The sequence below is a fragment of the Mauremys reevesii genome, linkage group 1, assembly GCF_016161935.1.
Source record: "Mauremys reevesii isolate NIE-2019 linkage group 1, ASM1616193v1, whole genome shotgun sequence".
Lineage (NCBI taxonomy): Eukaryota > Metazoa > Chordata > Testudines > Geoemydidae > Mauremys > Mauremys reevesii.
The window spans coordinates 116,094,614-116,113,601 of NC_052623.1; the positions used below are offsets into that span (position 1 = coordinate 116,094,614).

The following is an 18,988-nucleotide window of genomic DNA, read 5'->3' on the forward strand; positions in this document are numbered from 1 at the left end:
AGCCCTAGGCGGGGCAGAACAAATAGTTAGGGGAATAGCTGTCTAGGAATCCCTGGGACCTTAGGCAGGGCAGGGCACCAACTGTTGAGGGGGCTCTGGCCTATAGTTAGGGCAGTTGTCAGCCTAGGCCTCAGGCAGGAGGGGGAGTACTACCACCCCCAGGGTTGGGTGGCAGGGGTTGGAGGATGCAGGCCCACCCAACTCCACTGTGTCCCAGCTCAGGGCCACCCTGCCATTGAGTCAGCAGGGATTCTGACTGCAACATGCTAACCTAGTCTCTGGCATGCGCTGCAGCCTGACTGGAATCGGCTGCCCCGGGACACTTCCTCCCCTCCCCTTGGGGTATACCTGACTCTGTGGGTCCTCTGACTCCTTGGAGTAGATATCTGGCAACAGCCCCAGCCACTCTTCTGTGCACAGGTCCATTGGTGATGGCAGCAACTCTGGCAAATCTTCGGCGTGGCCAGGCTCCAACTCCCGGAGCAGGCAGGAGGCATCTGTATCCTCCAACCGCTTGCCATCAACTGAGCTGCTGGGTTTGGCCTTTATACTTTCTGTCCCGCCCGTTGACTTCTGGGGGGGTGGGTTGAGACCTCTCAGGCTCTGCCCACCCTGGGTTAGCAGTTGACTACCCCCTGGATCAGTGGGAGGCCACTCTGCCTCATCACATGAAGGAAGACAATAAAAGACAACCATAAGGGTATAAACATACACACATTCATAAAATCGAACTGAAATTCATGTTCAGACAGATTTCCAAATTGTCACCCTTAGTCTCCAAAGTGACTTTTGAAAATGAGATTTGGCTCCTAAGTCAAGTAAGCACTTTTAAAAATTGTACATGAGATAAATAGATGTAGCTAATTTCTTGTAGATGTAGCGGAGGAAGTGGGTTTTCAGGGAGAATCTCATCAAGATGTCTAGTGTCTATTAACTAAAATAGAAGGGATTTCTTTCCATCTTGTAAATATAATCTAGTCAATATGAATGTCTAACCTTATCCATTTTTTAACTTGCAGCCATTTCTTCCTCCTTAATAGATTTAATTTCTTGCATTGCTTGATTCATGCTTTCACTGCAATAGGGTATGCTCATGAATCTCTCTCTCTCTCTCTCTCTCATTATTTTTATACACACACAAATTTCAGACACACATACTACAGGTTAAGAGTATCGCTTTGAAAAGTACATAAAATACATGAATGATGTAAGAGTAAAAAAAATTAGTAACTGGAAGTTACTTACTTACTGTAACTGAAAGTTCTTCAAGATGTGTGGTTCCTCTTTGTATTCCACATATGGATAAGCATGCACACCATGCCTCCGAGTCTAGAAATTCTAACTAGCAGTGTCCGTTGGCCTGCACGTGCACAGTAGGTCTCCTCATGCACCTGACTGAGGGTATAAGAGGCAATGCTGACTGATGCCTCTCCAGTTCCCCTTCTTACCATGAATCCAATAAGATCCAAAGCAGAGTGGACAGAGGGCAGGTATGGGAAATCAGACAGGGACCACACATCTCAAAGAACTTCCAGTTACAGGTAAGTCATCTCAATTTTTCCTTTGAGTGCTGGTCCCTATGTATATTCCACATGTGGCTGATTGACAAGCAGTGCTCAGACAGGAGAAGGGTGCGAGGAAGCTGGCAGCAAAGATGCTTGCAGTACTGTAGTTCCCACTGCTGCATCCACATCAGAGGCCTGAACTAGTGCATAATGTCTAACAAACGTGGATGGAGCTCCAGGTGGTCGCTCTGCATGTGTCTAGTATTGGACTGTCCTGCAGGGATGCTGCAGAGGTGGCTTGTGCCTTGTGGAGTGTGCCCTGACTCTGCCAGGTTAGTACATATACCTCCTCCTGTAGCACTTGATGCATCTAGAAACCCTCTTAGAGATTCTCTGAAGGGATATTACTTGACTTTGTGATCTTTCTACTATGGAGAGAAAAAGTCCTGGTGATTTTCTGATTGGTTTGGTCCTTTGCAGGAAGAACATCAGAGCACATCTGACATGAAGGGAATGAAGTCTTTTCTGCAGAAGCACAAGGTTTCAGAAAAAGGATAGGTCCTGACTTAATCCCTAGTGAATCTTAATGTAGTTGGGTGGGCAAAAACAGAACATCAGTCTATCAGAGGAAGGAAGGCACTAATCGCTGCAAGATGGACCTGTAGCAAGCTAATGGAAAGGCCTGAGTTTTTAGACACAGTAGATAATCTAAAATGATTGGAATATCTGTAGTGCCTGGAGAAGGTTGATTATGCTGTACCCAAGTACAGAAATGCCTCCATGCACCTAGGTATTGGGTCCTAGTTGAATCTTCCTCACTTTGGTTAAGGATAGCCTGAATTGGTGCTGAACAGGAACTTTTTATTTCTGGACAGGCTGTGAGGAGGAGCAAGTCTGGACTGGGGTGTCTGATTCTGCTCCCTTTCTGAGTTAGGTGGTCTGGAAAGTGGCAGATCCTAATAGGAGGTAGAGAGGGGAGAGGGTGGACTAACATTTTCAGGAGCTCTGTGAAACAAAACTGCCTGGGACAATTTGGTGCTAGGAGAATGACTCTGGTCCTATCATGATGGATATTTCTCAGGACCTGTGGTAGCAGGTAAATGGAAGGAAAGGCACATCTGAGATTTGTTTGTCCATGACAACTATAGAGCATTGCCCTGGGAGCCGTGGCTCATAGCCCCTCTGGAGCAGTACAGGGGAAGTTTTCTGTTCATCTGTGATGCAGAGATCCCACTGAAGTGTACTCCATTTAGTGAATATTTCACTCACGTAAGAGTTGTGAATTTCCCACTCATGGGTCTGCAGAGAAGTGTCTGCTCAGATTGTCTGCTAATGAGTTTTGAGCACCTCAGAGGTATGCGGCTTAAAAAACAATGTGGTTTTTGATGCACCAGTTCAAAAGCCTGACTGCTTCCAGGAAAAGGGTAAGAGATCTTGCTCTGCCCTGTTTATGTAAAAGACCATGGTGATGTTGTCTGACATCACTCGGATAGGGAGTGAATGTATATGCAAGACAAAAACTCTTCAAGCCAGGCAGACTGCTCTCATTTCTAGTATATTGATGTTCAGCGTGGCCTCCCATGGGGTCCCAGTACCTTGTGCAGTGTGGTTGTTCAGGTGAGCACCCTACCCCAGAAAAGAAGCATCTGTTATGATGGTGACACTAGGGGTGGGAGTGTTGAAGGGAATGCCCACTTGTGTTCTCTGAGCTTGACCACCAAGCGAGGGAGGCAATGGCTCTGGCAGGAACAGTCACTCTTGAATTGATGTGATCTTTGCTGAGTAGATCGACCAGAGCTAGACCTGTGGACATGGCAGATGAAGCCTGGCAAATGCCATATGGTCTGAAAGTGAGAGGCACATTCTGATCATAGTTCTTGATCTGCAAGTAATCTGTACTATCAGGCTGCTTGTTAAATGAAATCTTTCTGTGGTGCAAATAGTCCAGTGTTGCTCTGATAAACTTCATCATCTGTTTGGGTGATAAAATGGATTTTTCTTTGTTTATGCAGACACCCCGGGCGCTAAAAGATGGAACAGAGGCTCCATTGTTGACTTGACCTCTTGGCAGGAGCGACCTACCCATTCATCCAGATATGGATAACTCAAACACTGACATATCACTTGTGCTGCCACCACAGAGACAACTTTTGTAAAAACTCTGGGTGCTGTTTCTAGCCCAAAGGGAAGGACTGTGAACTGGAAATATTCTTGGCCCATCATAAACAGCAGGAATTGGGCCAGAGCCATTCCGTGGGAGGGATGATTGTCTACATGAAAGTCTGCATCATCCTTCATGTTGAAAGCTGCAAACCACATCCACTCCTGTAGGGAGGGGATTACTGCTACTAACATAACCATGCTGAATTTTGACTTTCAAATAAAGATGCATAGTTGCCAAAGGTCAGAATGGGTCTCCACGATCTGCTTTTTTGGGGACTAGGAAATAGGGGGAATAGAACTCTCTTCCTTGATACTGAGGTGAAACGCGCTCTATCGCCCCTCGTTGTAGGAGGGAGTCTGCTTCTTGATGAAGAATCCCCTCATGAGAGCTGTCCCTGAAGGGTGTTTGTGAGGGAAAAGGGAGAGAAACTCAATGGAATAACTTTGATGGATAATTTCCAAGACCCAGCGGTCTGTCATGATCAAGTCCAATTGTGGGTGACAAGTGTGAGATGCCCCACCCCCAATATAATGTGGGAAGCATGGGTGGCATCAATGGTGGTAGGCTGAGATATCAAAAGTAGCCCTTTGCAGGAGGCTGGGAACAGGTAGAGGTCATGGTGGTAGAGGGTGCAAAGAAGCAAGGCCTCTGAACCCTCTGTCTTTCTGCGAAGGCTTGGCTGGACGCTGGTGGTAGAACACTTGAGGAGGGGGTGGCCTTGGCCTATAGGCTTGTCTTTGGTGTTTTCTACTTGGGGACAGAGTGTAAATCCCCAGGAGGCATAGGGTCAATCTTGAGTAATTTAATGAGTGTAGGGATATCTGTTTTCTCGTTGACGAGATTCAAGTTTTCGAAGGGAAGGTCCTGTACAGTATTCTGGACCTCCCTGGGGAAACCAAGACTGTAATCAGGAATCCCTCCTCATGACCATACCAGTAGCCAGACCTCTGGCTGCCATTTCTGCTGCATCCACTTTCACCTGAAGGTATGTTCTTGGCACTAACTTGCCCTCCTCTATGAAGTACTGAAATTGGCCTCTGGCCACAGGGGAAGCTTGTCCTTACAATAGTTTGTTATTTGCTAACAAAGCCTGATAGTTAGCAATTTGGAATTGCAGGCCTGTAGATGAAAAGACCTTTCTCCCCAATCTCTTTGAGCCCTTGTCAGTTGGGGTGGTCCTTTCATGTTGCAACCTATCCCTTTTTCTAGCTGCTGTACCACCAGTGTGTTGTGGGACAGGACGGGAGGAAAAGGAATTCAATTTCCTTGATGAGGACATAATAGCACCTCTTGACTCTTTTAGGTGTGGGGATGCAGGATACTGGAGTGTGCCAGACCAAGCTAGCCTGCTCCAGGATGGCCTCATTAACTGGAAGCACCACCTTACTTGGGCCTACAGGTTGCAAAATATCTAAGAGCTAGTGGTGTGGGTTCTGGACCGCCTCCAGTGTTATCTGGAGGTCACTAGCACTCCTGTACAATAGCTCCTGGTACTGCCTCTGATTGTCCAGCAGGGAGAGAAAAGAAGGAGTGACTGCTTTGTCCCAAGACAAGGATGAGATTTCCCATCGGTATTAGAGGATCTGAGTCAACATCCTCCTCAAATGGATCTGGTTGGTGCCAAGAAGACGTGTTTAAATTTCTGGATGGGTCCTTGGCATCTGCCATAGGGATCCCCTGGGCCCCAATAAGGCCAAAAAAAGGAGTCAGCCATTTGTGGGTGACCCCCATGTCATCGGGTACCAGAAGTCCCTGGAGAAGTCCTATTTGGTGGGGGTAGCATCCAGATCTCCTTGACTAACTGCTGGTTAGTGCTCAGCTCTCTCTGAGGAGGTGGCAGAGAGGTCAGAACATGACTCATCCAAGTCTGAAAACTGCTCCCTTTCCAATGGTGGGACCATCAGTTCTGGGACAGTTCTAACCGATGGTCAGAGATGAGACATTGAAGTAGTTTCATTCTCTGGTATAGTAACGTCCCTTAGGAGGGCCAGACCAAAGAGTATGGGAGACTGTGGATAAGGGAGGAAGATATTCACCAGTATTGTATATGTCCCCATATATCCTAATGTCCAAAGAGTTCTGACACATCTCAGGAGGTAGACAAGCAAGTTGATAGAGATGAAAAGTCTGGATCTGCACTCTTAGATGGAATCAGTAGATTATGGTCCTTGTGTTTTGGAGTTGGAGTCACCAATAGACATGGCAGATCTTTCCTCTTACACGCTTTACCCTCCAGCCTGGGGGGTTTCAGTGGTGCTGTTGTCCTTTAGCATCTGCATGTGAAAGTTCACCCAACCTCAATGGTCTCGAGGAGAGATTGCATCTCTTGTGAACAGTACTGGACTAGAATCTGTCCTTTCAACCATGAGACCGCACCCTACTTGCATGCAAAGCTCTGAGGAAGAATCCTTGGGCTCAGGAGCTGCAAACTCAGCTACGAAGTTTGTGCTTGGAGAGGCACCACTCGTATGTTGGGGTTGATGTACAGGGTGGTCTCCTTGGCCCAAATCAGAGTGGGGCCTCAGCCTTCTACATAAGGTGTTTCCTTAGATGAAGCTCACAAGCTTCATGAGTTCTTAGTGGAAACGAGTGAAATACTGCACTTTGCAGAGATATGTGACTCATCCAAGCAGTAGAGGCAGCATTGGTGATTGGTGACACAATTGTTGAACTCTGAGCATAGTCCCCAGTATGGGGAAAAACAATCCATACTAATTATACTAATATGAAATCTATGAAATAGAAAAACTATTTACACATCTCTTTACAGTTCTATCAAGAGGAAAAAAGCTGGAGAAATCTGTGAACACAGGGATTCTGACTCAGGACATGCAGCGGTAAGAAGGAACTGAAGAGACATTAGCCCACATTGACTCTTAGGCCCTCTGTAGGGAGCACAAGATCTACTGTGCACATGCAGGCCAATGGACACTGCTTGTTAGAATTTCCAGACGCAGGTTCATGGCGCATATGCATAACCATATGTGGAATACACATAGGGACCAGCACTTCATTTAAAACATGTAGGACAACTAAATGGAAAAGGAGGGAAAGATATTATAACACAACTTGTAGCCCATAGAGCTAGATTAGTATTTTATTTAATTAGCAGTAACATAAGAAACCTACGGGTTTGTCTCCTGTAATATATTGGCTTCAGCAGGTTAGCATTAAGCTAATGGAGATTCATTAGAATAAGGAAGGATGAGGGAATTTACAAAAAAAGAACCTTATTATGACTCTGAACTACATCAAGTACAGTTCATTATGGGCATTTAGACAATGTCCAATTTCACTTTAGTTCTTAACTCAGTGGACCAAATGGGTGATGAGTAAGGTAGTGTAAATTAGGCCCTCTGGAAATTTGATTAACTTTTGCCTTACATCTGCTCTAACAATGTGTAAAGGAATCTAAATGAGTGTTTGTTTATATACAGAGGAGCCAACAGAATGAACAAGTTAAAGCAATACCTATCCTACTTTAATTTACACTTTTTTCTGGCTCTTCTCTGTGTACATTACATAAATTTAGATTCCCTAACACATTGGGAGAGGAGTAATTAGGTTGAAGTGACAGTCTAAAATACCATACACATCACCTACAAATTTGGTCCACAGTATAGACCTAATTTTGCTAAGTCTCATGATTTTAGCTCACGTTTGTGACTCTTGGTGCTTTTCTGAAAGCTGCAGAAGAAGAAAATTTTTTTGGAAGATGCTAGTCCTCTTAGCTGCAAATAAAAGCTTGAATGAAACTTAAGGACTCAAAAATTAAAAGGCAAACAACCCCCCCACCCCATTTATTATTTTTTTCAATACAAAGGTTACTTACCTATAAGTAGGACTCTTCTGGATGGACTCTGCATATTCACCCTCCTGGAATGCTCTGGGGCTGGTGCAGCTTAGCGGGTGGAACCTTAGTGCCCCACAGGTTTGAAAGGGAGTTACATCACATGAGTAAATACTATATTTAAATCCTAAAATGGTACAGAATCCTCGCCTGGTGCATATCAATTAATCCCATTTTAAAACTCTTTTAACCATGTAATGAACTAACACAGATTTAGCACCAGGAACATGGTATGCTGATACCGCTGAGAGATGGATCCTAACAGATAACAAGACCTGACATTTTAAGATGTAGCAAATACTCTAAATAAACAGACTAGATATTAATGATCTCTATTACTGATTATCCATAATAAAAACCCTTTCTATTCATATGCACATCTACATGTGGATCTTTTCCCTGCATTAATCAAGACATTTTGTACTTCTGAAGAACAAGAATGCCTAAGAGTCTCCAAGTCCTATTGTCCATGCCGTTAGAGGAAAGAACTGAGGATCTGGGTGACATGCTTTCCCTTACTGTTGTGACAAGTCAAGTCTACATAGCCCCTTGGACAGATGAATCAGGTCCCGATACCACTGCTGCCTGGATCAAGCTGGTATTATCAAAATTATTTTGGCTTTGTTCTGTTTTATCATGCTCTGAACGAGAGGGATGGGTGGAAATGCATATAGGAGATCCTGTCCTGTCCACCAGAAATACACCCAAAATAGATTCCTTGTCTCCCCCTGTCCTTGCATAAAGCTTCCAACACTTCAAGTTGTATTTTAATGCAAAGAGGTCTATTTTTGGTCAATCCCACAATTTGAAGATTTCATTTGCCATAGAAGCCTTCAAGGACCACGTATGTATCCATGATTTTTTTCATAAGTAATCCACGAGATTGTTGCTTTCCCCAGCTACATGAATGGTCATTGGGTAAATTTCTTGTTCTATACATCATCCCCAAAGATGGACTGCTTCCCTGCACAACTGAGGGGACAACAAACTCTTCTCGTTTGTTCAGATAGTACATTGCTATTGTATTGTCAGTTGCTACCTGAACAACCTTGTGACTGATTCGAGAAAATAATGATTTAAAAACCCATTGAATGGTTCTCAGTTCCAGTATAGTGATATGCATCTTCCTTTCTGCTGGGGACCAATCACCTTAGTGTCACAATGTTGTTAAAATGTGTCCCTTAGCCTAGAATGGAAGTGTCCGAAACATGGTTGACATACTAAGACCCAACAGTCTGAAGAAGAAATTTTCTGCTCCAGACAGTAGAAGTAGGGCTATATCTCATTTTATCTTTGCATTACTTTCTTCTGGGAGGAGGGATAACTCAGTGGCTTGAGCACTGGCCTACTAAACCCAGGAGTATGAGTTTGATCTTCGAGGGGGCCATCGGGGACAAAAAACAGTACTTGGTCCTGCTACTGAAGGTAGGGAGCTAGACTCAATTACCTTTCAAGGTCCCTTCCAGCTCTATGAGATAGGTATAGCTCCATATATTATTATTTAAAAAAGCTCAGCCAACCAGTGTCCAGTGCAGTCCTTGTGAAAAGAATCTTTTGAGCAGGCCTAAGTGACTTCACTCAATTTACTCACAATTTCAGATTGGTAAAAAGGAAGCAAATCTGCATTATATCCAACTTCTCTCTCTGATACTTTGACAAGCCAATTGTCTAGGTAAAGATAGAGAAAAATCTCTTGCTTCCTGAGATATATAGCCACTATGGAATGGCACTTGGTAACAACCCCTGCGGCAATGGAAAGGGAAGACCTTGCACTAGCAGTGGTCCCTTCCTACTATAAAACATTGATATTCCTGATGGGATGGTCAGACAAATGTGAAAATAAACCTCCTTTAGAGCAAGAATTATACAAATGTATGGCTGGAAGAGACCTCAACAGATCATCTAGTCTAGTCCACTGTGCTTAAGCAGGCCCAAGTAAACTAGACCATCTCTGACATGTGTTTGTGTGACCTGTTCTTATGATCGAGAGCCATGAACAAGTTGTGTACAGAAAGGAGAGAGGGATTACGCCGAACTGATACCTCCTGTCAAATGCATTAAGCTTCCTAAGATCTAAAATGGATTGAAGGCTCTCACCCATTTTTGGATATAAGGAAGCATCTTGAATAAAAACCCTTCCCCCTGCACTCTGTGGTATCTCTTGTATACTCCAGCTCTGTTCACAACATGGTCTCATGAAATAGGTTCCTGAAGAGGACTGGGGAGGAGTAGGAGGCTTGGAAGGAGGAAGGGTTTAGCACTGGATAGCTGAGCCACTGAGAAGAATCTCTAGAATCCATCTGTTTGATGTTATAGACTGCCATTATTGGTGGAATTGTGACAGGCAGTCCCCAAATGGGGTAGGAAAGGTATTGGACAGGACTGGTTTAGTTCTTCTGTCCTCATGTCAAAGGAAGATGTAGCTGATAGTATGACGCTTAAACAGTTCCCTCCTCTGTTGCTGTTGTTGAGGACACTTCTGGTGTTGATAATAATTCCTCCTTTGATAAAAACTCAACAAAGATTAGCATGGAGGGTACCTAAGCAAAGATACAGTAGAGCTCCTCAGCAGCTGGAAGACCCCGCCGGATCTGGCCATAGATTTAATATTCAGAGTTAGCACAGATACGTCTCCTTGAGCTGGGAATCACTACCCTAGCTCAAAGTGTAGATATAGCCTTAGCCGTCTTGGAGCTAGCTATGTGCTAGTCCGAGCTTCCACCTAGCCCAAGCCATGGCCCATGCTACTCCCAGCTACACTGCCATTGTCAGAGCACTACCTCTAGCACAGCTAGCACGACTGTCTACCCATGCTGGGAAGCACACTGGCAGCTGCACGTAGACATACCCTGAGTAGCATGTGCCCTCTTCTTCTCCACCTACAGGCACATCCCCTTAACATTACTGTAACTACAGTACACCATAGACCAGGCACGGCAACCTTAATTCAGTCCCTCTCGATCCCCTCTTCTGCACACACCTCTTTATGAAACTATCCCCTACTGCTATTATTAGTCATGGATGTTTAGTGCAGTACTTGTTTGTATTGGGAGGTAGTTGCTTAGTAAATGGAGTGATGGAAGGCCGACAGCCCTGCAGGAGCAGAATTAACAATGAGGTGTGTGTAGCAACTATAACAGCTTCACAGATCAGTTTTTTGTACATTAATTTCTTAGCATTTTTAATGCTTAATCAGGGGTAGATGATTATGTTGGGCAGGGTGGAACAGATCATGAGGAGCAGAAATGCAGCTGCTAACAGAGAAAATTGGCACGTAAAATCTTCTCTGTTGTGAAATAAAATCTGACAAAAATATATCTGCTGCGGGAGAAGTTTTTATTCAGAGATTTTATCCATCAGCAATCATTGGCACAAACTTTCAGCTATGATGAATAATAGTTAAAAGTTATCTGAAATCTCCCCCCCCCTTTTTTTTTTTAAATTATATGTTGCACTACATTCAGGATTTCCCATCTACCATATTTGGTGTAGAATGATGTCTTAAAAAACATTGTCAACAAAAGGTCAGACTGCAACGGATTTATTTCTGTCAGAGCCCTAATTCAAAGACTTTGTAGTAAGAAACCAAACAAAAAGTCAAAGGGCATTAAAAAGGACAGTTACCTGTTCCATAACTGGCATTCTTCGAGATGTGTTGCTCAGGTGTATTCCACTATAGGTGTGCGTGCTCGCCACGTGCACCAGTGCTGGAAGTTTTTCCCTTAGCAGTATCCGTAGTGGGGGAGCCCCGCTGTGACCCCTGAAGTGGCGCTGACATATTGTGCTATAAAGGGGGTTGCGCGCTCCCCCCACCCTCAGTTCCTTCTTGCCAGACAACTCTGAAAGAGGGGAAGGAGGGTGGGACGTGGAATACACCTGAGCAACATCTCGAAGAACGCCAATTATGGAACAGGTAACTGTCCTTTCTTCTTTGAGTGATTGCTCATGTGTATTCCACTATAGGTGACTCCAAGCTATACCTGATGGAGGCAGGTAGGAATTTAAATGTAAAATTTCAAGGGTTACCCGGGAGGAGCACTGCCCTACCAAACCCGGCGTCATCCCTTATTTGGGAGACGATCGCATAGTGTGCTGAAAAGCTGTGGACAGAGGACCACGTAGCAGCCCTACAGCTATCCTGAATAGGGACATGAGCCACATAGGCCGTCGACGAGGCCTGGGCTGTGGTCGAATGCGCCTTCACAATAGGAGGCGGGGGAACCCCTGCCAGGTCGTAACAGGTGCGAATGCACAAGGTGATCCAGCGGGAGATCTGCTGGGTGGACACCGGCCGTCCCCTCATACGCTCCGCCGAAGCAATAAAAAGCTGGGGGGACCTCCTAAATGACCTGGTTCTGTCCAGGTAAAAGGCCAGCATTCTGTGCACGTCCAACGTGTGCATGCGGCGTTCCTCATTGGAGGAATGGGGTTTAGGACAGAGGATCGCGAGAAAAATATCCTGATCCATGTGAAAAGCCGAGACTACCTTAGGCAAAAGAGTGGGGTGAGGGCGGAGCTGAACCTTGTCCTTATGGAAGACCGTATATGGCGGTTCAGAAGTCAGGGCCCTGAGCTCCGAGACCTGGCGGGCTGAGGTGATGGCCACTAGGAATGCCACCTTCCATGACAGGTGGGACTATGAGCACGTGGCTAAAGGCTCAAAGGGAGGCCCTGTGAGGCGGGAGAGCACCAGGTTCAGGTCCCAGAACGGAACCGGGGGTCTGGCGTAAGGGAATGCTTGATCTAACCCTTTCAGAAACCGGGCCGTCATGTGATGCGAGAACACAGACAGGCCCTGCACCGGGGGGTGGAAGGCTGAAATGGCCGCGAGGTGCACCCTGATCGAGGAGGGCGCCAGCCCTTGGGCCCTAAGGGACAGGAGGCAGTCGAGGACAAGCTAGATAGACGCGGAGGAGGGAGAGGAACCTCTATCCCTCACCCACCTAGAGAACCTACACCATTTAGCCAGGTAGGTTTGATGTGAGGAGGGTTTCCTACTTTCCAGCAGGACCTTCCTCACATCCTCAGAACACCTCCCTTCCTCTTCATTTAACCATGGAGCAGCCACGCTGTCAGGTGGAGAGCGGCTAGGTTGGGATGGAAGAGACGACCTTCCTCCTGGGAGAGGAGGTCCGGGCGGAGTGGTAGCCTATACGGAGGGGCCGCTAAGAGTTGCAGTAGGGACCTGTACCAATGCTGACGGGACCAATCTGGGGCTATGAGAATAACGCTCGCCCCGTCTGACTTCACCTTCTGTAGGACCCTGCCTATTAAGGGGAAGGGCGGGAAGGCGTACAACTGGGGCCCCAACCATGGGAGCAGGAATGCATCCGATATCGCCTCGTCGCCCCATCCCGCTCTGGAGCAGAATTGAGGACACTGTCGATTCTAGGCAGTGGTGAACAGGTCTACCTGGGGAGTACCCCACTGTAGGAAGATCAACCTGGCTACCTCTCTGTGTAGGGACCACTCGTGCTGCTGGGAGAACACCCTGCTCAGGTGGTCTGCAAGCGTGTTGCTCTTGCCAGGCAGGTACAAAGCCCACAGAAGTGCGTTGTAGGCTATACAAAACTCCCACAGGAGTTGGGCTTCCTGGCATAAGGCCCGGGAACGCGTGCCCCCGTTTGTTGATGTAATACATGGCAGTCGTGTTGTCTGTAAGGACTCTGACCACCTTCCCCTGTATGTGCTTGCAAAATGCCCTGAGCTCCTTGACATTTATGTGCAGGGTCAGTTCTCCTGGTGACCACATGCCCTGGGTCCTGACATCCCCCATGTGGGCTCCCCAGCCCAGGTCCAAGGCATCTGACACTAGGTCTAGTGAGGGAGGGGGCTCTCGGAAGGGGATACCCCGGAGCATGTTGCTCGGGAGGGACCACCATTGGAGATCTGTCACCACCCTGGGTGGCACCGTGACAACCTTGTCCAGGCCGTCCCTGGCCTGGGAGTAGGGGGAGGCCAGCCAGAGCTGAAGGGGCCTCATCCGAAGCCTGGCATGTCGCACCACATAGGTGCATGTTGCCATGTGGCCAAGGATTTGTAGGCACACTCGTGCCGTGGTTAGCTGAAAGGCCATGACCGAGGTGATGAGAGCCTTGAGCATCTCGAATCTGTCCCGTGGGAGGGAGGCTATGGCCACCCGGGAATCCAGCAGCACCCCTATAAAGCTTATGCGCTGAACCGGGATTAACGTGGATTTCTCCTCGTTTACCAGTAGGCCTAGAGCTGCACAGGTGTTTAGCAGGAAGCTCATGTGCTGCTGCACCAGAGACCGAGACCGGCCCTTGAGCAACCAGTCGTCGAGGTAGGGGAAGATTTACAGCCCTTTTCTCCTGAGGTGGGCAGCCACCACCACCATACACTTTGTAAATACCCTGGGGGCAGTAGAGAGCCCAAAGGGGAGGACCGTAAACTGGAAATGGTCCTGACCCACCATGAAACAGAGGAAACGCCTGTGACCCTCGAAAATGTGGATGTGAAAGTACGCATCCTGGAGGTCCAGCGCCGTAAACCAATCCCCTTGGTCTAGGGATGGACTAATAGAGGCCAGGGACACCATACAGAATTTGCAGTGAACCAGGAACTGGTTGAGATATTCTGCAGGTCGAGGATGGGCCGAAGCCTGCCCATCGCCTTCAGGATGAGGAAATACCTGGAGTAAAAACCCCTGCCCTGGTATTCCTGAGGTACCCTTTCCACTGCTCCCAGGGAAAGGAGGCACTCCACCTCCTGGCGGAGGAGGAGGAGGACATGCTCCGGGACCCTGGCTGGCTGCCCTGACGGGGGAAGTTGGAAGGGGTAGAAACAAACTGCAGCCTGTACCCGTGGGAAATGGTGCTGAGGACCCATTGGTCCGATGTTATACAGGCCCACTGCAGTCGGAAGGCCGATAAACGGTTCATAAAAGGCAACTTTATTAACTGGGTGGGGGGTACACTGGCAACAAGTCAAAAATGCCACTTTCCCAGCTGTTTAGCCTTCGAGGTCGCAGGCCGAGGGGCCAAACAGGATTGGCATTGGGACCGACGCCTTTGTTCTCTCTGCCGCTTAGGCAGGGGTTCGTATCTGTCCCGAGCCAGAGGAGCAGAGGTTTGAGGCCTGGGCTTGTCCTTAGGGGGCGGGACGTAGAGGCCTAGTGTCTGAAGGGTGGTGCAGGAATCCTTCATCCCATGCAGACGGGTGTCTGTCTGTTCTGCAAATAGAGCCTTGCCATCAAACGGCAGGTCCTGCATTATAGATTGGGACTCAACCGACAACCCTGAGAGCGAGAGCCACGACTCCCATCGCATGGAGCGTGCGGAAGCCATTGTACGAGCAGCTGTGTCCGCTGCATCCGAAGCCGCCTGGAGAGCTGCTTTGGCCGTGGCCGCACCCTCGTAGATCAGAGCCCGAAACTCCTTTCCATCCTTGTCCCGAAGAAGGGGCTCAAACTTGGAGAGGGAACCCCAGAGATTAAACTCGTACCGGCTCAGCAGTGCCTGGTGGTTGGCCACTCTGAGCTGGAAACTCACGGACGAATAAACCTTTTTCCCAAAGGTATCCAGTCTATGAGTATCCTTGTCTTTTGGTGTGGGCGCGGGCTGGCCATTCTGCTCACGGTGGTGGACCGACTCTACCACCAAGGAGTTAGAAGCTGGGTGGGTGTATAGGTACTCGTGACCCTTTGTGGGGATGAAGTACTTCCTCTCGGCATTTTTGCAAATTGGCCCAAACGAGGTCGGGTTCTGCCAGAGGCCAGTGGTGATGTTGGCTACTCCCTGATGGAATGGGAGCGCCACACGCCCCGGTACCGAGGAGGCGAGGACATTAAAAAGGTTATTGGAGGGCTCCTCCATCTCCTCGGCCCGGAGCTCGAGATTTGCTGCCACGCTCCTACGCAGCTTCTGGTGCGCCTTAAAGTCCTCTTGGGAAGAGGGAGGCAGCACCGCAACTGAATCACCCTGTGCCGAAGAGGTGGATGGTGCGGTGCCTTCAGCAACTGACGGCATCGTGGACTCGATATCCGGGTCTGGTGCCAGAGTCAATGCCGGGGGTTTAGCGCCCACGGTCTGATCCCAGTGCCGGGGAGGTGATGCAGGGCGGCCCTGAGAGGATCCCGTCACAGAGCGAGGTCTCGGGTGCGCAGGAGCCTGAGGCCACAGTGCCCAGTGGCACCATTGTCCTTGCCAGGGAACAGCTTGGAAATGAGATGCATTGGGTGCCGGCAGGGCTGGTTGCTCATGTGGTGCGGTGTGGCCCAGGGAGAGATGGCTGCACGCCGATGTCGAAGTCCTGGAGGAAAGCAGGGTGCCATAGGAACAACTGGAGCGGTCTCTATCGTGACGGTTCCTGCCCCGAGATTTTGACCTGGAGGAAGTTGAGAGGTAAATGTCCAAAGAGGTGTCTCTGGACTCCCTGCGGCGCCTTGACCACGGTGCCTCGGGCTCTCGGGATGCACTCCGAACATGGCCTCTGTGATGGCGGGCGCTTGAGTACGAGCATCGGTGCCGACGGCTGCGAGACCTGTTCCTCTTGGACTGGCTGGAGGAGGAACGGTGCCGTCTCTTGTAACCTCCTCAACGGCGTCCGAGACCAGAGGAGTGGGATCCGCTCACAGAAAAGCCAGGATGCGGAGTCGACGTGCGTCGCGAGGCTCTACTTGGCACCTTGACCTGGGGAAGGTACCTTGACCTCCGGGGAGGGCTGATGGGCGCCCAAGGGTGGCTTCCCTCGGGACCGGGGGCCCGACTGAGGAGGCGCACCCGGCACCAGAAGCACCAGGATATTATGCACGGCCTGAGCTACCTCTGGCATTGAAGGCATGCGTACTTTGGGTGAGGCTCACGTGGACGGGACTGGACTACTCCGCTCAGTGCGAGCTGGAGGTCTATGTCCCAATGGGGATCGTGGGCTGCCCAACTCGGGTCTGGCCTCACCCCTCTCCTCCTCTCAGCGCCGCTGAGTCTTCCCTTGTTTAGCAGGGGAGCGGTGCCGGCTCATCAACGGCGCCTCGCTGCGCACCGAGGACACGGTACTGGGCGCAGAATCAGGGTGGCGCACCAGAGGCACTTCGCTGCGCGCCAAAGACAAGGTGCCAGGCGTGGGGTCCGCTCGACGCACCGGTGCCGGGGCCAATGCCGACTCCATGAGGAGAGCCCGGAGTCAGATCTCACGCTCCTTCTTTGTACGCAGCTTGAAGGAGCGGCAAATTTTACACTTCTCACTAATGTGAGCCTCGCCCAGGAAGTGAAGACACTGACTGTGTGGATCGCTTCTGGGCATGGAGTTGTGACAGGAGTCGCATGACTTGAAGCCTGGGCCACGGGGCATGCCCCGAGCCAAGGCCTTCGCGAGAGAAAGTTCAGCAAAGAAGTTTTCAGGGAAACTGGATACCATTAAGGCTATAACGCTGCAGCCAAGGCTGGAGCAAGTTCCAACTACCTTCACTGGCGGCAAGAAGAAACTAAGGGTGGGGGGAGCACGCAGTCCCCTTTATAGCGCGATATGTCAGCGCCACTCCAGGGGTCGCAGCGGGGCTCCCCCACTGCGAATACTGCTAAGGGAAAAACTTCCGGCACCGGTGCACGTGCGAGCACGCACACCTATAGTGGAATACACTTGAGCAATCACTCGAAGAACTAATCTTGTAAGAAGTTTCACATGGACTGGCCACAGAGTTAATCAAACACAGATTTATTATAAAGCAGGTTCTTAAATTATAATCACAGCTTCAATTACATAATTACATGGAGTTGCAAAGAATATATCTTGTAGTTTCACAGAATGGCATAATCAAACACAAACATTAGAAATGAGACTTGTTGGGTCAAGTGACTCATTTTGTGTACATATGCATTTTTTTGAGTACCAATACCTATTCATATCAATGACAAAATTAATTGGCTATTAGTGTTTGAAAAGTACGTATGGAAAAGTGTGTGCATAAGCAGGAGACTGGACTACGTCCCTTTTGGAAATTAATAAAATAGAAAATGGATTTGTTTTATTAAAAGATTATGGCTTTTAACTGAAGTAAATATTATTCCAAAAATTTTAAGAAATACTTTATATTTTCAGAGATATTACAATCAAAATCCATAAAAAAATACAAAACCAGTATCATGAGTTAATAAAGCACAGCGATGTACAGCAAATACATATAAGTAAAGAGAAAACAGTGAACAGCAATTCCTGTAAATACTGGATATCACAGACCAGAGAAAGTTTCTCATTCAACATACACCTAATATACACCAAGTTCAATTTCATCAAAATTTGACTTCAGTACATTAAAACAAGCATTTTCCTGAAATACATTTGCAAAAAGACTGTTTCCATGTTATGTGCCACCTGTACAAACAAAAAAACAATAATAAATGTTGGTAAAACACTGAAGATTTTAAATTTTTAATATTTTTAAGGTTAACTCATATTTCACAACTTTGTGAGGAAAGTAGGTACTAGTGGTGTGCCTAGCAAGCAGGTGCCAGTTGTGTTGAACAGGTCAGTTTTCTAGAACAGCACAGCACTAACCCTGTAGTATATTTCAGCTAAATTTAAAAACAAAGAAGGCCTCTTGAAGATTGGGCAATTTCCCACCTTCTCTTTCAATGAATACACTGATTAGGGAGGGTAACATAACAAATTCTAACCCATGCAGTTATAAATGAGCTATTGATGTTCTTGTTAGCTAGTCTGCTAGTTTTTATAAATAAATATACTCTTGTTTGTACAAATTATACAGAACATAAACCATAATAAAATACAGTTCATTAGTGACTTGTGCTTAGACTGGAGATAAGAGAGTTGGTCTTTGTTAAGCCCAAATTGAAAAGAATTGAATTGAGGTTAATACAGAGAAAAGCATGATTTGGATGTGTTGTCCTCTGCAGCTCTTGGATCATTAGATGAATAGTAAACAATTCAAACATCTTCTTATTACTTCTGCAAAAGATTTTCATATAAAATTAGTCAGTGACAAAAATTCATTGGATTACTTTCAAGTATGGGAAGAGAATTTCAAAATCACTATTATGGAGAGACTGACATTTTTTATGGAACCAAAATTTGTGTTGTATTTTATATTCCATGAATGTGATTCTTTACGTTGTCAGTGATAATGGTGTCTCTCTAAGCTGCTATGGTTTTGCTGCATTGTGACAAAAATAAACATGACCCCATGCAGAAGTATCCTTTCCCACAGATAAATGGCTTTTAAATGTAGCCCAAGGAAACCTTAAGGAAGAGATGAAGCAAGTTTTCAAAGCTGTGAAAGAGGGATTGGATAGTAGACCAAGTGGAGGGGGGAATGCAGGGGGAGAGAGATAGCTCTGGAAATACAGACAGAAAGAAACGATATTTAAAAATACTGTAGACAGATCCAACACTGGAAGATCCAACAGCTGATAGGGATGAGAGATTGTTTTCAGTCTACACATTTTTAAGCAATTCTGTTTGTTTGAAAAAAAATCACAATTTATTAAATTCTAA

At 47.3% G+C, this 18,988-nt stretch overlaps 1 protein-coding gene across 7 annotated transcripts in view; it reads right to left on the reverse strand.

The window, feature by feature from the left end:
- CCDC138 (coiled-coil domain containing 138) overlaps nucleotides 1–18,988 on the reverse strand; it is a 96,959-nt gene that overhangs the window by 17,101 nt on the left and 60,870 nt on the right. For 5 of the 7 annotated variants that reach the window (XM_039529896.1, XM_039529877.1, XM_039529909.1 and 2 more), the window contains one exon: nucleotides 17,176–18,442. The exons of 1 other annotated variant lie outside the window; for it this stretch is intronic. In XM_039529896.1, coding sequence (XP_039385830.1) covers nucleotides 18,271–18,442 — 172 coding nt within the window. In that variant the 3' untranslated portion in view covers nucleotides 17,176–18,270. Of the gene's footprint in view, nucleotides 1–17,175; nucleotides 18,443–18,988 lie in introns of those variants that run through there. One more of the 7 variants, XM_039529887.1, reaches the window with a different exon arrangement.